The sequence below is a fragment of the Canis aureus genome, chromosome 19 (assembly GCF_053574225.1).
Source record: "Canis aureus isolate CA01 chromosome 19, VMU_Caureus_v.1.0, whole genome shotgun sequence".
Lineage (NCBI taxonomy): Eukaryota > Metazoa > Chordata > Mammalia > Carnivora > Canidae > Canis > Canis aureus.
In genome coordinates this window covers 33,451,668-33,472,677 of record NC_135629.1, presented here as the reverse complement: position 1 = coordinate 33,472,677, position 21,010 = coordinate 33,451,668, and the positions used below count along the sequence as shown (strand labels likewise).

The following is a 21,010-nucleotide window of genomic DNA, read 5'->3' as shown; positions in this document are numbered from 1 at the left end:
ACTATGATTTCAAATCAGCTATTGTTTATGTCCTGGGATAGAGATATAGCTGTGTACCAGGGAAATTGACTCTGTGTGTTTGCCAAACCTGCTGATAACTCCACTCTGGACAGAGCCTGATGTGGTTTTACTCCATTTGTCCACAAAAAGATTTAGTACACCTCTAAGCTGCAGCATATTCTCAGGTTCAGTTGGAAAATAGCAAAGGGGGTGTTTAGGAGCCGCCTTAGGCCCTACAAAAATTCCTGGGAATTTAGATACACATTCTAAGGCAGATCCGGCCATTGGGGCCCAAGAAGTATGGACAGTGGATTCTACTGGGCATCCAGCTTGGGAAAGCTGGCCTTGTTCTGAATCAAGCCTGCCAAATTTGGGGTTGGCAAACTGCTTGCAATGACTCAGCTGTAAGGTGACTAAGGCCCCTCCAGGCTTACTGGGGATAAAGGGACAAAGAGGCCTGCCTCTGCTTGGTGTCCATGGGACACTCTAGGGAGGTTGAGGAGAACTGAGTGGTGGGGGTAGGAAGACCCTATCCAGGCTGCTTGTGAGGAGGGGCCAGGAGAACCCTGTCCTCTCATACTTCTGAAAATTGATCAGAGACCCTCTGTGGAAGACTGAGGAGGTTCAGAATAGAGCACCGGTTTTGGAGTCAAGCATGACCCAGGTCCAAAGGTAAGCTCCACCATTTACTGGCTGGGTGACCTTGGGCAGGTCCCTCATCTCCGTGCATCAGTTCCCTCGGTTACAAGGGAAGGAGTAATAGTGCCGACCCCACAAAGGAGTTGTGGAAGTAAATCAAAGAGCACACAGGAATTGATTAACAGAATCCCTGGCATATAGTTAGGGTGTGGATGGTAGCTGTTACATGTGGCCCTCTGGACCACCATCTGCCATCATCATTTTCTTCCTTTTACTAGTAATAGACACTACCACCACTTATGATCACTGCTACGTGCCAGGCACAGTCCAACCACTTAAATGCAGGATTTAATTACTGCCACACCCCAGGAAGATGGGTTCATTATTAGCCTCATTTTATAGATGGGAAAAAAGGTCAAAGAGTTTGAGTAACTTGCCCAAGATCGTAGTAGAGGCAAGATCCAAACACAAGTGGTCTGAGACCAGTGTAGACACCTAACCCTTGTGTTAAATTCCCTTTTCTATTGTCAAAGATCCAATCTGGGATAGAAAAGAGCCTCTGAGGTTAAAAGGAGAAGTTCAGCTCCAACTCCGTATTTTCAGATGAGAAATTGAGGCGCAGGGTGGGTGGGGCCAGTCCAAGAGGCCTCTGTGTGAATGAGTGTCCAAAGCTGTTCCTCCCAGGGCCTAATGAAGCTGGACTGACCATTCATTTATTTTAAAAAACACAATGTGAGTTATCTTAATTATGGAAGTACAATAATGGCTAGATATACTGATTGTTCAGTCTGGATGGTGGATTACGTGGTTGTTTATTATCATTTTCTCTGTGCTTTTAAGTATATCTAAAATATTTCATAAGAAAAAAGAAAGGAGGTATAACATTCTCATTGTAGAAAATCTGGAAAATACAAAATATATAGAAAAGACATCACATTTAAATGCCTTGTGATTTTTAAAGCTAAGATAGCCATTGTCAAATGGTCTGGTTCACTGCTTTTGAATCTTTTATATGTTTTTTTGTTTTGTTTTTCTTTTGACATAATTGAATATACTCTGGTTTGTGGTGTAATCTTATCGTGCCTGCACAAAAGAAATATTATACTAGAAGATTATTCTTAGGGATACCACAGACATTCTCATTTAATAGATGGGAGGTTCTCAAAAGTGCCTTTTTAACTCACTTTGGGGTGATTTTCAGGTGGGTGGGTCTGCTGACTATTCTTTGAGAAAGAATATAAATCATAAATATAATCCAATGTAATATAAAATTATTTGAGGACATTATCTTTTGGGGTTTTTTGAAGTTATAAAATCAATTCAGACTTTTGTAAAATATTTAAATCATATAGGAGTATATAAAATAAAAAGTAAATGTTTTCCATTTCTTTACGGACCTTGTCCACAATGGTCCTGCAATCACACCTACCCCCTGGCCCAGAAATAACCGCTGTTAACAGTTTGGGGCACATCCTTCCCATTCTTTCCTCTATGCCCATGTAAACTCAAACACACTCTCATTCATGCATAGTGTAATGTGATTATTAAAATGGGCTACTCTACATACACCCCCTGTTCTTTTCAACATATTGCAGCCGTCTTTCCATATTTAGCTCTAACCTAGTCTGTAGTGAACATGATTTTTTAATGGCTACGTAATATTCTAGCCAGCGGGCATATCATAACTTCATATTTGTACTCAGTCTTAGCTTATAACAGTAGTTCTCAGCTCAGCCTCTGGTCTCTTTCGTTTCTCTGTCCTGGCTCCTCATCTGTTTCCTCTATTTTGCTTTATCATATGAAAACTAGACAATGGAAAGTTCTCAGGACTGCAGCCAGTGGAGTTGGGAGCCTAGGCAGTGTTGACCATGTGACCTGGTGGTCAGGGCCAGTGCTAGCTTTCACCCTAGTTTCAGTTTCTGGGCTTTTCAGGTGCCCTTGCACTTGACCTTGAGCCTGCAGGGGGCCCCAGGGCCCTGTCTTTACCCATTTAGTTTCTCCAACAGCGTGGGACAGATCATGTTGTTGCTGTCCTTGACTTCCATCAGGAGTATGATATCACAGCGTTTGATGACCTGCAGAGACAATTCCCAGATGTTTTAGGCAAACTAAAGATCTATAAATAATAATCTTTTATTAGGCACTTACATTTTAAGTATAGAATTGGTGCTTTGTTAAAGGAGTTAATTTCATTGCTGAAACAAGTGAGGAACTTCCTGAGGTAGTTCCGTTTTATCTTTTTTTTTTTTAAAGATTTATCTATCTATTTATTTATTTATGATAGACATAGAGAGATAGAGAGAGAGGCAGAGACACAGGAGGAGGGAGAAGCAGGCTCCATGCCGGGAGCCCGACGCAGGACCCGATCCCGGGACTCCAGGATCACACCCCGGGCCAAAGGCAGGCGCTAAACCGCTGAGCCACCCAGGGATCCCTATCTTATTTTTTTAATTAAAGATGAAGTTAAAAAAATTTTAAAAAAATAATAATAAAGATGAAGTTAACTTCTCAGGGTCCTGAGATCGAGTCCCGAGTCAGGCTCCCTGCTCAGCAGGGATCCTGTCTCTGCCCCTCCCCTTCTTTTTTTGCCTCTCCCCCTCTCCCTCTGCCTTTTCCCTGCTCATGCTCTCTCTCTCTTGCTCTCTCTCTCTTTCTCAAGTACATAAATAAAGTCCTTAAAAAAAAAAAAAGAATTATCTACTACTTCTCTGCATCTCAGTATCCCCATCTATAAATTGGAATGATGATAGTTATTCCCTCATAGGGTTGCTGGAGGATTAAATGAATACTGAGAGCAGTACCACCCAGATAGAAGGCACACAATAGATTATTATTGCTATTGTTATTACTTGTACAGATCAAAGAGGAAGACGCATTGCAACAACAACAAAAAAATTGGAAATAACCTAACTATCCCCAAACAGGAAAGCATTAAATGAAAGATGTTGCAAACATAGCATAGGGCATTATATGGCATTGAAAGTCATGGCTTAGTGGCGCCTGGGTGGCTCAGCCCTTAAGCAACTGACTCTTAATTTTGGCTCAGGTGATGATCTCAGGGTCGTGAGATTGAGCCCCTTGTCGGGCTCTGCGCTGGTTGTGGAACCTGCTTAAGATTTTCTTTTTCCTTCTGCTCATCCCTCCCTTAAAAAAAGTCATGTTTTAAAAGAATATTAACAAAACAAAAGAATATTAACAACATGTGAAATGCCTCTAATATAAAAGCAGGATACAAAATGGATGGTATAGGGTAGTCTCTAGGCTGAAAAACAGATGCAAATTTATGTATTTTTGCATAGAAAAATGCCCATAATGCCCTAAATGCCAACAGCTCTTATCTTCAAGTAATAGAATAATACTTCTTTACTTGTTTCTATATTTTCAAAATAGTCCCTACTGACTATTTTTAACTTGATACAATTAATTCGGAAATTATAAATGTATAATTTAAAGAGTTATGCCTTTCTAATTTAAAAAATTAATGAGTTATTGAAAAAAGAAAACTGCTTGATGATGAAGGAATGATGGGGGAGGACACGATGGCCAATATTTATTAAGATATGACAGATGCGATTCTAACTATTTAACATTTAAATAAGTTGTCTTACATTAAGTACCTCATACAATGCCTGGCACATAGGGACGGCTTTGTAAGTGTTAGCTCTTATCATTGACTCATTAAATGTTTCTAATAATCCTTATATACAGGTCCTCTTTTTATCCCCATTGTATAGTTGGGGACTCAGGCTAAGTAATCTGAACATCATGTGAATATGAGTTATGGGATCATCCACTACAGAACCTCTCTTGACCACTATACTCAATAGCCAAAGAAATCACCATGGTTCCTGTGATTTCCTCCTCCCTTTTGAATATAATTCATAGGTGCAGGGCAAAAGTGGACCAGGGTTCAGACACCCTTTCCTGAGCAGAAAGGTCTAGCCCTTTAATTCCCTGCTTACAGCACTTTTGCTCACATAACAGACACCCTGGAGCCCCACATCTCCAGCAGTAACTCCAGCAGATTTCCACTTCCCTTGGGCAGTTTCCTCTGAACCTCTGGGAATATTTCCTATAGACTGGAATCTACACTGCAGTAGAGGAATGGCTCAAGATCTCATCATCAAGGGCGCCTGGGTGGCTCGGTGGTTGAGTGTCTGCCTTTGGCTCAGGTCATGATCCTGGCATCCTGGGATCAAATCCCACATCGGGCTCCCTGTAGGCAGCCTGCTTCTCCCTCTACCTATGTCTCTGCCTCTCTCTGTGTGTCTTTCATGAATAAATAAATAAAATCTTTAAAGAAAAAAAATCTCATCATCAGAATTCTCCTGGTGATGAAATCTATAAGTGGCTGGCCCTCATCTAGCCATCCATCCTCCCACCCATCTATCTATTCATTTGTTTATCCATCCAACAAAATGTTATCATGGGCCTGCTTTGTGCCAGACAACATGCTAGGCCTTGCTTTACTCACAATTGTACAGCATCTCGTATGAGTAAATGAGAGAGGGCAAGGAGTGAAGGAGGGAGAGAGGGAGAGGCGGCCATACTAGAAACAGTCGAGCCAAATTTATCAAGCACAAATACCTCCCTGTATTTAAATCTTCTTTATGGCCATTGTAAGAAAAATGGGACTAAATTTCCTAGCTAGTCCTTTTCTAATTATTTTTCTAATTATAAAAATAGGATTTTCTAATTATAAATTAGAAAATGTTTCTAGGGCAGCCTGGATGGCTCAACCGTTTAGCGCCACCTTCAGCCTAGGGCATGATCCTGGAGACCCTGGATCGAGTCCCATGTCCGGTCCCTGCATGGGGCCTGCTTCTCCCTCTGCCTGTGTCTCTGCCTCTCTCTGTGTGTGTCTCTCATTAATAAATAGATAAAATTTTTTTTAAATGTAGAATTTATTTTAAAAAAGAAAAATTTTCTAATTATAAAAATAGTATTGCTTATTGTGGAAAATTTGGAAAATGCAGAAAAGACTAAAAAATCACCTGATGACCTGTAAACCCACCACTCAGACACCCCTCACGTGATTTCTAAACTTATCCATATCGACAAAAATACATCAAAATAACTGGCCTGTCAGTTAAAAATATAGACATTGAATCAAATCGCCTCAGATTCGGATCTTGACTCTATCGCTCACCAGCTGTGTGACCCTAAGCAAGTCACTTAAGCTCCCCAAACCCGCCAGATTCCTTATCTGGAAACTGGGACAATATTCCCCTCATGAGGTTGCCATGTGGGATTAAAGGATATAATGAGATAAAACATTCAGTCCATTCCCTGGTGTGGAAGAGAGCTCCACAAAGAGTGGCAATGTTTATCTCAAAATTGGGGTCTTGTCGGGTTTTTTTTTTTTTTTTTCAGCCTCATGTGATGTCGTGAGCATTTTCCTCACAGTGATTTAACACTCACTTTTCAAATCTATCACTGGTACATGTTTTCCCTGCCCCTGTTTCAGGCCGGGAAAGATATATCTCCCCTGATGCTATCGCCTCCTCAGAACAGAACGGAACAGAATGAGGCTCCAAAGACAAAGGGGGCCCCCCAGAAGGCCCCTTCCAGACCTGAAACTCAGGAATTTCCTGACAGAGGGGAAGGAGTAGGAGCTGAGCATGGCCAATGGTGAGGGGTTCTCAGCAAGCGGTGTTGTTTTGTGAGTGGGCCTGGAGAGAGTGGCAGGGACAGTCTAGAGAAGTCTTACGAAGACTTGGGCCACTAGAAGTCTCTGAAGCCCTCTTTTGTGGCTCTAACCTGGGATCAGCACAGCATAGCAGGGGAAAGAGCCCACATAGGGTCAGTTAGGCCTGGGTCCTAGCCCTTGCTCTTACACTTACTGGCCCCATGACCCGGGGCTACTTACTTCTCTCCGAACTCTATTTGCCTGTCAGCAAAAGGCAACCAGAGAGCTATGAAGCTTGGATTCTGCATATTAAGGGCCCAGCATACAGTAAGCACTCCTGAAATTATAATTACCATGAGCTGTGGGAGACGATGCCTCCCACGTCCACCATCTTATCCCCAATTCCTCAGAGCATCTGGCACATGGCCTACCTTCTGTGAGTATTTGTTGGATGAAAAAACATTGCTCTTTAAGGACACAGAGTGAAGAAGCAGATAGAAGCAGCCTTGCCCAGGCAGAGTTTAGCATCTGGAGAACTGCCCGTTGTGCCAGCCCGCAAACCCGAGATGGAAAAGGCAGGCCTCCCTCACTCTCCAAACTCCCTGATGAAGGTCCTAATGACAACAGCATGATGAAACTGGGCTCGTCTCCTAAGTGATAAATCCAGTATAGAAGGGTAGAAAGGGCATCTCCACTAATAGAGTTGGGTCATATGGCTGGATTCGATCCTGGCTCTTCCACTTACCAGCTAAAGAATCCTGGGTAAATCACTTCACCATTCTGAGTATGTCTCCTTAGTTACAAAGTGGGGACAATGCCACCTATGCCATAATATTAAATAAGAATATAAAAGTCCAGGGTGCCTGGGTGGCTCAGTCAAACATCTATATTCAGCTCAGGTCATGATCCCGGGGTCCTGGGATCTAGCCCTCCATCAGGCTCACTGCTCACCAGGAGGTCTGCTTCTCCCTCTGCCCCTCCCCTCTGCTCATGCTCTCTCTCGATATCTCTCTCTTCCTCTCAATGAAATAAAATCTTAAAAAAAAAAAAAAAAAAAAAAGAAAGAAACAAAAGATAGCCTCTTAAGACTATGATGACTTTTCCTGGGTAGAGTAAGTGAGGAAGGTGATGGGAACTTGGGAGCTCGTAGATACCCAGGCTCAGAGGGCCCTTGTGTGAGGAAGCAGGGAAAATAGTTTCCTTGCATGTCAGAGCTCCCTGTTGAGCCAGAGAGTCTCGGCTCCCACAGGTTGGGCATGGCTATTCTGGCTAAACAACCACCTCTGGAAGGTCTTGGATTCCATCCAAAGGGCAGGGCCAACCAAGGAGAGGACCACCTAAGTAAGAACTGAGCATGTGTCCTTGCTCTAATCCATTTTGTGTATTAATAACAACAGTGGCAGCTCTGTGATCACCTGCCCGGTCCCAGCCCTTCCACACCTTGAGTTCTCTCAGTCAACTGGTGCTACAGGTTGTATAAGGCCCACTTTCTGAAAAGCCCAGAGGCTCAGGAGGAGAAGGGAATTCCCGAGCTTGCTCACACAGCTGCTGGGCAGGATCTGAATTCAGGGCTCCTGATGTTCCCACCATACCACGGTGCCTCCAGGGTTTTCTAAGGTGATAACACCCAGAGAGAGTCCTGAGAAAGGTATCAGCTCCAGCATCAGCAAAGATAAATTAATTTGTCAGGTAAAAAATGTCAACTGACTCCAGAGAAATGTGAGCAGAAGCTCTAGACCTTGGTCATATTACCCAAAGGAAGTCTTATCTAAGTACAGAGAAAGATTAGAATTTGTAGTTGGGGGCTCCTGGATGGCTCAGTGGCTGAACATCTGCCTTTGGCTCAGGTCGTGATTCCGGGGTCCTGGGATCGAGTCCCACATCGGGCTTCCCGCAGGGAGCCTGCTTCTCCCTCTGCCTACATCTCTGCCTCTCTCTGTGTCTCTCATGAATAAATAAATAAAATCTTAAAAAAAAATTGTAGTTGGGAAAAGGTTGATGCAGTGGAAGGTGGAGAAGGATGAAGAGAGGGAGAGAGGGAGGGAGAGAAGGAAGAGAGAAAGAAAGAATGAATAAAAGAAAGAAGAAAAAAGAAAGAAAAGAGAGGGAAGGAGGAAGAGGAGAGGAGAGAAAGAAGAGGAGAGGAGAGGAGAGGAGAGGAGAGGAGAGGAGAGGAGAGGAGAGGAGAGGAGAAAGAAGAGGAGAGAGGAGGAGAGGAGAGGAGAGGAGAGGAGAGGAGAGGAGAGGAGAAGAGGAGAAGAGAAAGAAGAGAAGAGAAGAGAAGAGAAGAGAAGAGAAGAGAAGAGAAGAGAAGAGAAGAGAAAGAGAGAAGAGAAGAGAAGAAGAGAAGAGAAGAGAAGAGAAGAGAAGAGAAAGAGAGAAGAGAAGAGAAGAAGAGAAGAGAAGAGAAGAGAAGAGAAGAGAAGAGAAGAGAAGAGAAGAGAAGAAGAGAAGAGAAGAGAAGAGGGATCCCTGGGTGGTGCAGTGGTTTTTTTTTTTTAATATTTTATTTATTTATTCATGAGAATAGACAGAGAGGAGAGAGAGAAGCAGAGACACAGGCAGAGGGAGAAGCAGGCTCCATGCAGGGAGCCCGATGCGGGACTCGATCCCGGGTCTCCAGGATCACACCCTGGGCTGCAGGCAGCGCTAAACTGCTGAGCCACCAGGGCTGCCCTGGTGCAGTGGTTTAGCACCTGCCTTTGGCCCAGGGCTCGATCCTGGAGACCCGGGATCGAATCCCATGTCGGGCTCCTGGTGCATGGAGCCTGCTTCTCCCTCTGCCTGTGTCTCTGCCTCTCTCTCTCTCTCTCTGTCTCTCTCTCTCTGTGTGTGACTATCATAAATTAATTAATTAATTAATTTAAAAAAAAGAGAGAAGAGAAGAGATAAAAGAAAGAAAAGAAAGAGCAGGGATCCCTGGGTGGCGCAGCGGTTTGGCGCCTGCCTTTGGCCCAGGGCGCGATCCTGGAGACCCGGGATCGAATCCCACGTCGGGATCCCGGTGCATGGAGCCTGCTTCTCCCTCTGCCTGTGTCTCTCTCTCTCTCTCTCTCTGTGACTATCATAAATAAATAAAAATTAAAAAAAAAAAAGAGCAAAAATTCTGTCCTGTGTTGATGGATCAAAAGACCAGGCTGAAAAAAAAAAAAAAAAAAAAAAAAGACCAGGCTGGGCTGGCATCCCAGCTCCCACTCCACCCACCCACCCACCACCTATATGAGGTCACTACACCTTTAGTTGTTCATCTCTTCATGGGGATAATAGCCTTCTTTCTTAAGGGTGATGACATGAAATCGTGTATCTGTAGTGCCTGACAGGGGCATTCAGTAAACGGTAACGATCACAATTAGCGTAATAGCCAGCCCTTACCCGGAGCTCGCCTGAGCCAGATACTGTTTTAGGAGCTTTACATTTACGAACTCCCACATGCCCCCCAAAGAATCCTACAGAGAGGAACTCTCAGGCCTCCTGAACACCCATCGCGTTCAAATGATGCCATGAAGCCCAGAGAGGGGATGTGGTTATCGGAATTATTGCTGTCATTATTGTGACAAAATGCCGAGGTAGCTGCTACCTTCCCCCTAGAGACTAACTTTGGTGAAATTTCTCCAAAGTCTCTTAAAGTCGGAAAGCCCAGAGAGCGCGTGAGGGGTGTCCAGCGCTCTTGACAGGAAGGGGTCTCACCTTCACGATGACATCCATGGCATTCTTGTTTTCCCTCTTGGCTCCCCCAAAGGACCTCACGTTAAAGGAGCAGAGCCTCAGGGCCAGGGCACTGCTGATGGAAAGGAGGAGAAACAGCAGGAAGGCTGGGAGCCGAGGCATCCTGGCGCTCCTGGCTTCAGCCACAGGACAGCGGTGTCTAGCGTGTGGGCTCTAGGCCACCTCCTCAAGCCCAGCTGACTTATAAAGCCTGCAGATAACAGGAATTACTGGATTCCATGTTGCTACTTTCACTTCTCTGAGGAACTAAAGATCATGGGTTTCATTCCCCAAGGAATTAAGAAAAGTGGCTAGTCTTTTGAGGAGCCCCTGTTTTCATTGCTCTGGTGAGGAAATCAGCCTGCGTAATTGAGGGACCATCCCTGCAAAGTCACTCACATCCCAACCGGGAGCCAGCTGTGACATCTGGTCACCAACCCTGTGGGGGCATGCCATGTGCCTTTTCCTGAGAATTGATAACTCGGAAGTGGTCCGTCCCAGAGGCAGGCCAGGTGAGGGGGCCCTCTGGGCGAGGGGGGGGTGGGGGGACACGGTGAGGCAGGGCTCAGTGGGAAATCCTGCCAGGTTTTCTGTCTTAGCTGGGATTTGGCAGCCAGCTGTCCTTGGACACACCCAGGTTCTGACTCTCTAGTCACCCTGATGGGTGTAATTAAGGTCAACTCTGGTTTGACTTACATAATGTTTTAGGCAGTTTTACCACATACAGTTTAACACACCAACTACTAGCTATGTGTTGCCAGGGAGAGCAATCTCTAGTCTGCTGGGTCTGTACAATGTCCTTGGACTCTAAGGACAGAGAACCAGTTAAAGCCCTGGAGAGATCCACGATTGAGCCAGATATTTTTTAATGTGTGTGAGAGATATACACCCCCTAAAAGGAAGGTTTTTCAAGAACTATAGGATTTCAACCCATGTAAAATGAGTTTTAGAGATGTGGGCATGAAGATAGGAAGATCTGAAATGCAAAAGAAATGCAGGGCAGCCCGGGTGGCTCAGCGGTTTAGTGCTGCCTTCAGCCCAGGGTGTGATCCTGGAGACCCTGGATCGAGTCCTGGGTCAGGCTCCCTGCGTGGAGCCTGCTTCTCCCTCTGCCTGTGTCTCTGCCTCTCTCTCTCTCTCTCTCTGTGTGTGTGTGTGTCTCATGAATAAATAAAAAAATCTTAGAAAAGAAAAAGAAACAAAATGTAATCAAGTTATAAGCCCTGGTGAGATTTGCAGTCTTTGGTAAGGAAAACTCTGGGAAGAAGGGATCTCTGGGGTCACCCCCTCGTGAAGAGATGGGCGGGTGGCTGTAGCCACAGGGAAAAGCATGCACATATCACTAACAAACAGCCAGGCTCATCCTGGCCAAAATCTCTGGCCAAGCACACTCAGGCATCCCAAGGAGATAACCCCAAATAGCACATGGGAGGAAATAATGGTTTCCTGAGCTCCTGGTGAAATGCAGCTCCCTGGTGTCTGCAACAGGCCTCTTTGAATCTCTGAGGAAAAGGGTGATGATTGTTTTCCTTGGCAAAATTGAATGTGGGGAAACACCTTTTGTGCCTTTAAGAAGGAAAAAAAAAAAAAAAAAAGAAGGAATTTGTACATATGCGCATTTTATGAACTTGTAACATATGAAAGATTCTGGCCTATTTAACTGACAATCTTGTAACTCCACATCAACTGTGCAGTGAGAGGGACCAATTTAGATTTGTGACTGTCAGTTGTAACCTTTTTAGATTCATGCACAGTTCTGAAACATTTATAAGAATTTGTTTTATAAGTTTAATTTATTAACATTACTTAGTATTTAGGGGCACCTAGCTGGCTCAGTTAGTAGACCGTGGGACTCTTGATCTCAAGGTGGTGGGTTCAAGCTCCACGTTGGGTACACAGATTACTTTTAAAAATTGTATAAAAAAAAGATAAAAGAATTACTTAGTATTTTAAAATGTTGCTTTTTGATTAGTTCAGACAACTAAAGTTTACTAGGAAATGGGGTCTATTAAATGTATAAAAGAAATTTAGGGCAGCCTGGGTGGCTCAGTGGTTTAGCAGCCCAGGGCATGATCCTGGAGTCCCGGGATCAGGTCCTGCATCAGGATCCCTGCATGGAGCCTGCCTCTCCCTCTGCCTGTGTCTCTGCCTCTCTCTGTATCTCTCATGAATAAATAAATAAAATCTTAAAAAAACAAAAAGAAGTTTAAAGTGTTTACAAATGGGTCTATAACCCCTTAAAAGTAAATCTTTAAGTTTGCTGAATGTAGGGTTGGCTGGATTTAGCAAATAAAAATACAGAGCACTAGGTAAACTTGACTTTTTTTTTTTTTAAGATTTATTTATTTGAGAGAGAAAGAGAGAGCAGAGGGAGGGGGAGGGAGAATCTCAAGCCAACTCTCTGCTGAGGACAGAGCCTGACTCAGGGCTTAATCCCAGGACCCTGAGATCATGACCTGAGCCAAAATCAAGAGGCAGATGCTTAATCAACTGAGCCGCCCAGGCACCCCCAGGTAAATTTGACTTTTAGATAATTCAAATTTCATCGGACATCCTATCCTCTGTTTTATCTGACAATCCCGCCTGGATTTATAAAAAAGATTTTTATAAGCTGAAGTTAAAAGCATGACATTTTCTACAGCAGTTATGATCCTATCCCAGTCCTGGAATAGGGTTTAGTTCCCAGTGTCAAAAATAAGCCAACCTGGGGACGCCTGGCTGGCTTAGTCTGTGATACATGCGACTCTTGATCTGGGAGTTGTGGGTTTGAGTCCCATGTTGGGTATAGAGATTACTTAAAACTAAAATCTTAAAAAAAAAAAAAAAAAAGGTTAACCTGTAGGATGAGTTGACTAATCTGTTTTTGAATCTTTAACTTTCATCATCTGAATATTAACTTGAAAAATAAATCTCTGTATAGTAGCTTCTGCGTATAGACAGGGCACCGGGGTGGCTCAGTGGTTGAGCATCTGCCTTCAGTTCAGGTCGTAATCCTGGGATCCTGGGATCGAGTTCTACATCAGGCTCCCCGCATGGAGCCTGCTTCTCCCTCCACCTGTGTCTCTGCCTCTCTCTCTCTGTGTCTCTCATGAATAAATAAATAAAATCTTAAAAAAAAAAATGCTAAGCCTCACATTTAACTGAAGTCCACTAGGAGCAGGGGCTTTATTGAGCGCTCTCTGTATTTCCCATCACTCAGTACTCCCCCAGGCCCTCCACTTTATGGATGAGCAAACTGAGGTTTGCTCGCAAGGACGCACAGCTAGCCCGTCTCAGCTGCGGCTGAACCCAGGCCCTCCGACTGCAGACCAGCCTTCTCATCTGCCAAACCCAACGTAGCAAACAAATGCTGCAGGCCAGGCAGAGGGAGGAGGCCAAAGGAGACATTGACTTTTTACTGTTATACATTTGGGTATTGCTTGATTTTTTTCGTTTGTTCATTTTTCCAAAAATAGGTACTTGCTTAGTAATTAAAAAGAAAGATAAAAGTACTGAAAAGCTTTCCATTATTTAAAGCAGATTAAACAATGCCCCTGCCAACATGTTTTCTGTCTTTGTACAGTTGAGCCAAGCGTGGATTTCAACCGGCTCCAGGAGTCACTGATAACACGGAGAGGTCGGAGACACGAGACTGTGTACTGCAGGCTCAAGGAAAGGAGAAACCCCCACTTTTCCATCTTGTGCTGGGAATTGGGGGTTTGACACTATTCCTTCCAGGACCCTGGAGTCCAGAGCTGGGAAGGAAAGGCAGACACTGGCCTGACCCACATTGATCACTTTGAAGTGTCCTTCCTTCTGCCACTTGGCAGCTATAGATGACCTGGGGCATGTACTTCCAGACACTACTCTGTAAAATTCTCCTCAAGAAAAGGATAAATATATATTACTCCCTGGAGCTTTATAAAGCACATTAGCATGTTAGATGTTCTGAAAAGTTCTGCAATAAAGCAAGCTGCTTCAGTGTGTTGAAACAGGGTATCTGGACTTTATTGTCCATAGAACTGTTTTCTTCGTAAAACTCCATTCAATGTCTGGAGGAATGTCCACCTTGGGAAATCCCATCCCAATCAGACAGGGATGGCCAGGTCCCCTCAAAACCACCTCACAAAGCCCCTACTGATAAGCTCCCTTCATGTCATGTGAATGGGCAGAAATGAGGATTGGGAGTCCAGACACATGGTCCCAATCGTCCCTGGGAGCCACAGCCATCCACCATGGACCCTGGTGGGATGGGAGTCAAGGGGGGCCAAAGGACACCTCAGATCTGGAGAATTCAGGGGTAGTGAAAGTGCACTGGCTGAGTAGGAATAAGAAAGTAGCAAAAGTAGAAGAAGAAACAAAAGCTTTATGGGAAAATCCCCCCACTGGCTGGGGGGACAAGCCTCATGATCTGAACAGGTGTCTCCAGTGACTGATGTAATTTTTTGTCTAGTAACAAATGAGCCGTAGCAATAATCTTGTAATGTATGCAAATTGCTCTGGTTATCACGGTTCAGAGCCATTTTCCCTCTCCCCAACCATCAGGGGAGGTGCCTGACTGAAGGTTGCTTAATAGAGACAAACCTCGCCTTTGTGTGGTGGTTTCCAGATGATGAAGCAGGCTCTGGGTTTTGGCCTCACATAGCATCTTCCACACAGGGCTGTGCCTGGACCTCATGCAGGTAGTGTTCTGAAGACGGGCCTCGGGGTGTCACTGCTCTGATCAGAACCCTTCAAAAGCCCTTCATTTGACATAACTGGTCGTTATGTCCTTCCCCTGGCCTCTACCGACTCATCTCTTCAAAATAACATTACTCCTTTCCCTTCTTCCTTCTGCACTGGCCTCCCCTGATACTGAGCAGTTTTCAATGCCACCTCAGGGCCTTTGCACAGCCGTTCCCTCCACTTGCAGTGATCTTCCTTTCTTCCACCCCCAGGTCTCAGTTTCCTTTTGAAGATTTTTATTTATTTTATTTATTCATAAGAGACACAGAGAGAGGCAGAGACATAGGCAGAGGGAGAAGCAGGCTCTCTGTGGGGAGCCTGATGCAGGACTCAATCTCAGGACCCTGGGATCATTAACTGAGCCAAAAGCTCAACCACTGAGCCACCCAGGTCTCAGTTTCAATGTCACCTTCTCAGAGAAGCCTTGCTGGAACCCCTAGCCCATCAGCGTCTTCCTTTTTATTCTCTTCCATGGGGCCTATGTCTTTTGCTTCATGGTATGTATCACAGTGTATGATTATGTATGAGCTGTGCGTTGTTGGATGTCTGTCTCTGTTGGGACAGGGACACGTATGTGTGTCTGCAAGGCCTGGGACAAGACCAGCACACAGTGGGTGTTTGATCAATCGTTGTTGAAAGCACGATAGGTGCTCTGACTCCAGAGCCTGTCTTCTCAACCATCGTGTGAGGACACAGAGCCAGGGGAACTCAGGTCCCTGGATAACCAAGCGAATCCAGGCCACTGAGACAAAAGAAATATAGCAACCACCTCCACATAGCATCTGCCTTTCAGGGAGCCCTGAGGGCTAAATTCTCATATAGCTCCCCGAACTCAGGAGTAGAGCAGGGAGCAGGCTTCTCCATCTCAGCACTACTGACATTCTGGTCTAGATAATTCTGTGTTGTGGGGGCTGCCACATGCATTGCATGATGGTTAGCAGCATTCTTGGCCTTCACCCACTGGATGCTAGTAGCACCCTCTTAGTCATGACAACCAAAAATATCTCCAGACATTGCCAAATGTCTCCACTGGGATGGAAATCACTACCAGACCCCCACATCCCCTTATCCCCGTTGGTGTGAAGGTGAAAGCATACGCACTTCTAGTTACTGGCTGTTCTACCTTGGCCAAGTAGCTAAAGCTCTCTGTGTTCATTTCCTCATCCTCAAAGGTGGCGATAATAATAGCTCTTACGTGGTAAAGCTGTGACCATTTTGTGAGTTTGTAAATAAAGGGCAGACTTAGCACAGTGTCTGGCCCTCAGAACATCTCAGTTGGGTGATATACTGCCTTCAGAATGAACTGTGCAAAGAAGGGATTGTAATCCCCATTTTGCAGATGAGAAAATTGAGACTTGGGGATAATGATGTCAGGCCCCAGCCACTTTAATGTCACTTTACATTCATTAAATGTAAATGACTGTAAAGTGACATTAAAGGCAGGAATTCAGGTTTTCAGAATTAATTCTCTTAGCCAGCCCTTTCTTTATGGTACGAGAAGACCCATTAATTCTAGACCTCATCTGACCAATTGCAAACTCTGAGCTGGTGGTGTTGCAATGAAGAGGTTCAACCTGCCAGAGTGGGACTAGGAGGAGGCAAATGAGGCACTGGCCTCAGGTGGAACATTTAAGGAGGTGACAAAGAACTCACTAATCAAGATCAATAATATTTTAACGCAATATTTTCAATAATTAATTAATCTTGAGTAATTAATCAAAATTAATGCAAAGCATCCATAATGAACAAAGTATCACATCTTAAACGAAGACAGAAGCCAACCCTCACTTTCACACTCCTGCTTCTTTCACCTGAACCTAATCTGCCCCTTGAGATCTGCAGATCTGTGAGCATGGATGTCCAGGAAGATGCGGGAGAAGAGAGCGCCCTCTTCTGGCTGATAGTGAGCACCACCCCTCTCCTGGGGAGCCAAGTTCCCCTTCTTCCTGGGATAGAGCAGCATCTCAGAGCTAGAACACTCTCTTCTGGCACCACAGGGCTTTTCACCCTGCCCTTCATGAGACACCTAGGTTAAAAGGCTGCAGGCAGGCCAAATGATGCCATTGGAGCACCCCTTACCTCACCCCTTCCCCCTGGCCACCGCACTGTGCTGGATCCATTGCCTTTCTCTCCTTACCACATGGGGAAACGAGCCTGGCCCTTGTCCCTGCCTCTGTGGCCGATTCTAAAGCTGCCTGTTAGTATACAGCTGGCCTCTCCAGGCTGACCAGGAGAGGGGACAGTGAGGAAACAGGACCCCGAGGTGGAAGGCTTCTCGCAGCTGCTGACTGGTGGTACTGGAGCAGGGAGCTGACTGCTTGCCTGACTACACTATTTCTTCTTTTTTTTCCGAGGGTTTGGTAATTTCTTCATTTTATTTAATTATGATTTAATTATTATTTTTACATCATTTCAAATGTGCTTAAAAGTTGCAAAAATTGGGAATCCCTGGGTGGCTCAGTGGTTTAGCGCCTGCCTTTGGCCGGGAAGTTAATACCGGAGTCCCAGGATTGAGTTCCACGTCGGGCTCCCTGCATGGAGCCTGCGTCTCTCTCTGCCTCTCTCTCTCTCTCTCTCTCTCTCTCTCTGTGTCTCTCATGAATAAATAAATAAAAATATTTTTTAAAAGTTGCAAAAATAGTTCAAAAACTCACATATACCCTTCACCCAGATTCACCCATGAACATTTAGGCACATTTGTTTTTTCGTAAGTTTTCATACATACAGATTTTTTTTTTCCTGAATTGCTCAAGAGTAAGTTGGAGGCCTTAGGACCCTTTATCCCTAAATACTTCCTAGTGATTTCCCAAGGACAAATAATTTGCCTATAGAGCCACGGGACAATTATCAAAACCAGAAGGTTTAGCAACAATATAATATTATTACCTAATCTACAGAGTTTATTCAGATATTACCAATTACTCTCATAATGTCCTTTAAAGCAGTTATCTCTTTCTGGTGCAGGATCCAATCTACGCTTACGCATTGTACTTAGCAGTCCTGTGTCCTTGAAGCCCCTCTAATCCGAGTGGTTCCTCAGCCTTTGTCTTTCATATCCTTGACATTTTTGAAGTGTACAGGCTAGTTATTTTGCTTAATCTCCCTCAGTTTGGGTTTGTCTGGGACTTCCTCATGATTAGATTCAGGTGATGCACTTTGAGTGGGAATATTACTTATGTGTTTCACAGAAGTTCTTAAATAAGCCTCTCCTAGTATTCACAGGGAAGCTGAATGACTCAGACACAGGAAGTAGATGATGATTTAAAAGCTCTTAATAAGAGTTGCTGACATTTATTTAGTGCTTGCTGTTTGACACTCCCTTCTGGATTTGTTGATTTGGGCACTGTTCTCTCCTTGCATGGGGTGTTTATGTTGGGTCACAGTCATAAATCAGTAGCAACAGCTATGGGTATCAAGCTGTTGTAGGCCCCATATTACACATCTTCTCTTCAATTACAAAGTCAGAGAGGGTGTCACTTGAACCACGTCTCACAGCTACCAAGAGGTACATCAGGACTGTTTGACACCAGAGTACAAATACCTGGTTAGTCCCCCCCATATCATTTCTTCTCTGGCATGTAGCAGTGACAAGGCCCTGATAGTATTCCAGCTCAGAACACTGAGAACAATCCATGTCCCATCCCCTAGACTCCCAGCAAGCAGGGATGTTTTCTCCCCATATTCTGAGCTCTCCTGCCTACCCCACACATAAGGAGCACGAGAACTTGGGAGATACCCCATGCTGTGAGTAGGAGGCCTCAGTAGGTTGTATGGTGTTCTCCCGGGGCAGATATCCCTCTTGGGTCATCAATCATTGGACAATTAATTACAAATCTATTGATAACTATATCAGTCCCAAAGACAGGGCAAAGAGCGCAGCTGTGAGTGGGTGTCAATCCTTAACCAAACAGTGACTCATGAATGATTCTTGAGGCAGGAGTCCCACTGTGGGATGAGATTTCTCCTGCATAGGCTGAGCCTGCTCCAAAATCATCCCAGAACCAGATTTAGATGCACGCTGGTGTCATTCATAACATACCGCAATCTTAAGAGATCAGCCCTGGAGATTTGTTGGCACAAGGAGCCCCCTGCCTGGATATGGGGATCATTTTGCATCATGGGTGTTTCAGGGGATTGGTTATGCACTCATTTAACAGATAACCTACTAAATGTGGAGGGAGACACAGAGATCATAAGGCAGCTCCTGCTCTTGGGGACTAAAAAAATTTTTTTTTAAAAGATTTTGTTTATTTACTCATGAGAGACACAGAGAGGCAGAGACATAGGTGGAGGGAGAAGCAGGCTCCCTGCAGGAAGCCTGATGCAGGAATTGATCCTAGGACCCCAGGATCATGATCTGAGCCAAAGGCAAATGCTCAACCACTGAGCCACCCACTGAGCCACCCAGCCACCGCAGGGACTCAAAATTAGATGGTTATTTGGATTTGCCTTTTATTTCAGTCATTTTCTGTGCCTCTGAGCCTTCATTCCATATCCAGTGGCCAAAAAACTACTATGAATATGAATGACTAGTGTAAATTCTTGGGACTCAAACCTTCTTGAGCCCCATTGGACACTATTTTATGGGGACCATTATGACTTCTTTGACTGGAGAGTCGGGAAGGGTGACCAAGCATCATGGTTTGCCCAAAAGTGAAGAGACACTTTTTATGCAAAGACAAAGTCTTGAGCAAACTGGGATGAATCAGTTACTCTAGTTTACTTGGGAACAGAGGCAGCAGAAAGAAAATGGTAAATGGGAAAGAAATAGTAACAGCCAACACCTAATTTTAAGAATTTAGTGATGATCAAAACAAATTTATGAAGTAAGTACTGTATTACTCCTTATTTTATAGAGGTCTAAACTGGGACCCAGAGAAAGTAAGCCACTTGTCAGAAATGTACATTTGGTAAATGGAAGACTCCGGTCTGCCAGAGAGCAGCAAATCCTGTATTCCCAGGCGTTACTCTGCACTGCCTCAGAGTCTCATGTGTAAAATGTGGTGCAGATAAAGTCTTGAAACTATATTTGAGAAGAATTCTCAGAGATTTAAGCTGACTACTCTGGAAGCAGTAGCCAGTGAAAGTTATGTTTCCATGGAGACCCACTCATATCCAGCCAGGCTGTGCTCACATGTAGCCATAACAGTAGAGACCTGCCATCACTCAAATGCAGTGGATTTCTTAAGAAAAAGACCCTCAGTAGCAACTTCCTGAGCTTCTACCAACGCCCATTCTATCATTCAAGACTTTGGTGGAGTCTCCATGGCAGCCTGCAAAATAGAAGTCTTGTACAAGTCTTATATATAGGAGGTATTCATTGAGTACAGTGGCTAAGAGCACAGATTCAGGAAACATGTCTGTCTCTGCTCCATCACTCACTGGCTACATGAGCAAGTTATGTAATCTCGAGCCCAATCTTCTTGTCTGTTAAATGGTGGAAGTCATAACATCCACACTCCACAGCTGTTGTGAAGAGGAAAACAAATGATACAATGCATGAAAATCACAATTCCCGGTACAAAGTAGGCAATGAAGAAATGTACACCACCTACTAATTAACATCTGCTCATCCTATGTCTTGAGAATAATCCACTTGAGAACTGGCAAAAAGGAGCAGGAGTCTATTCCCCACAACTGCCTTCTCCCCCTAGCTTCATCCTTCCCATTGTTCATCCAGCTTCTAGCTTTTTGGTCTGTTCCCAGCCACTTGTGTGCCACTGGGAAGAGATGACTAAACTTGGTATTCTTGCTCCTGGCCCCAGTTCCCCAGGGAACCCAGTACCTCCAGTCCCCAGAACCCCAATTAGGGCATCGGGACCCCTGCTTGAAGGGTGACCAGACTCTAATCCATCCACACAGTTGTACGATCTGGCTCCGCACATGACTTCAGCAGCTCAGAGAAGAGACAAGAACAAGTGAAGAAGTATTATCTTTTTTGATAGATCAGATGGGTAAGGGAGCATTATGATTTAGATGGTATAATGTGACACACATCTTTGAAAGCTTCATTAAACTGTTCATGTCACAGTGGCTACCCAGTGGGAAGTTTAAAGGCCCAGGAGAGACACTAAGAGGAAGAGGTCTCAGTACAGTGTCATGAGTGATACGGATGTTGAAATGAAGCCTGGGAGGATCTTGGAGAAATGTATGTTTTCTTGGCAAGAACTATGCACTACATTCACACACACATACATGCTGGTAACCTTCACCCATTGATTCCTGGCTCACGCTGGGGTCTTCATAATCTCTCTTCCCTGACCGATCTTTGACTATTCAAAGATGATTTTTAGGGCCCTCTAAGAACAGGGCGAGCCAGTAAATGCTTGGTGT

At 44.6% G+C, this 21,010-nt stretch overlaps 1 protein-coding gene across 2 annotated transcripts in view; it reads right to left on the bottom strand.

The window, feature by feature from the left end:
* The window catches only part of DNASE1L3 (deoxyribonuclease 1L3), a 29,718-nt gene extending 11,448 nt beyond the window's left edge, over positions 1–18,270 (bottom strand). The window contains exons 1-2 of one of the 2 annotated variants that reach the window (XM_077858360.1): positions 17,855–18,270; positions 2,626–2,714 (exon numbers count right to left, since the gene is read on the bottom strand). In XM_077858360.1, coding sequence (XP_077714486.1) covers positions 2,626–2,684 — 59 coding nt within the window. In that variant the 5' untranslated portion in view covers positions 2,685–2,714; positions 17,855–18,270. Of the gene's footprint in view, positions 1–2,625; positions 2,715–9,955; positions 10,359–17,854 lie in introns of those variants that run through there. The other variant, XM_077858359.1, reaches the window with a different exon arrangement.
* Positions 18,271–21,010: the final 2,740 nt, after the last annotated feature.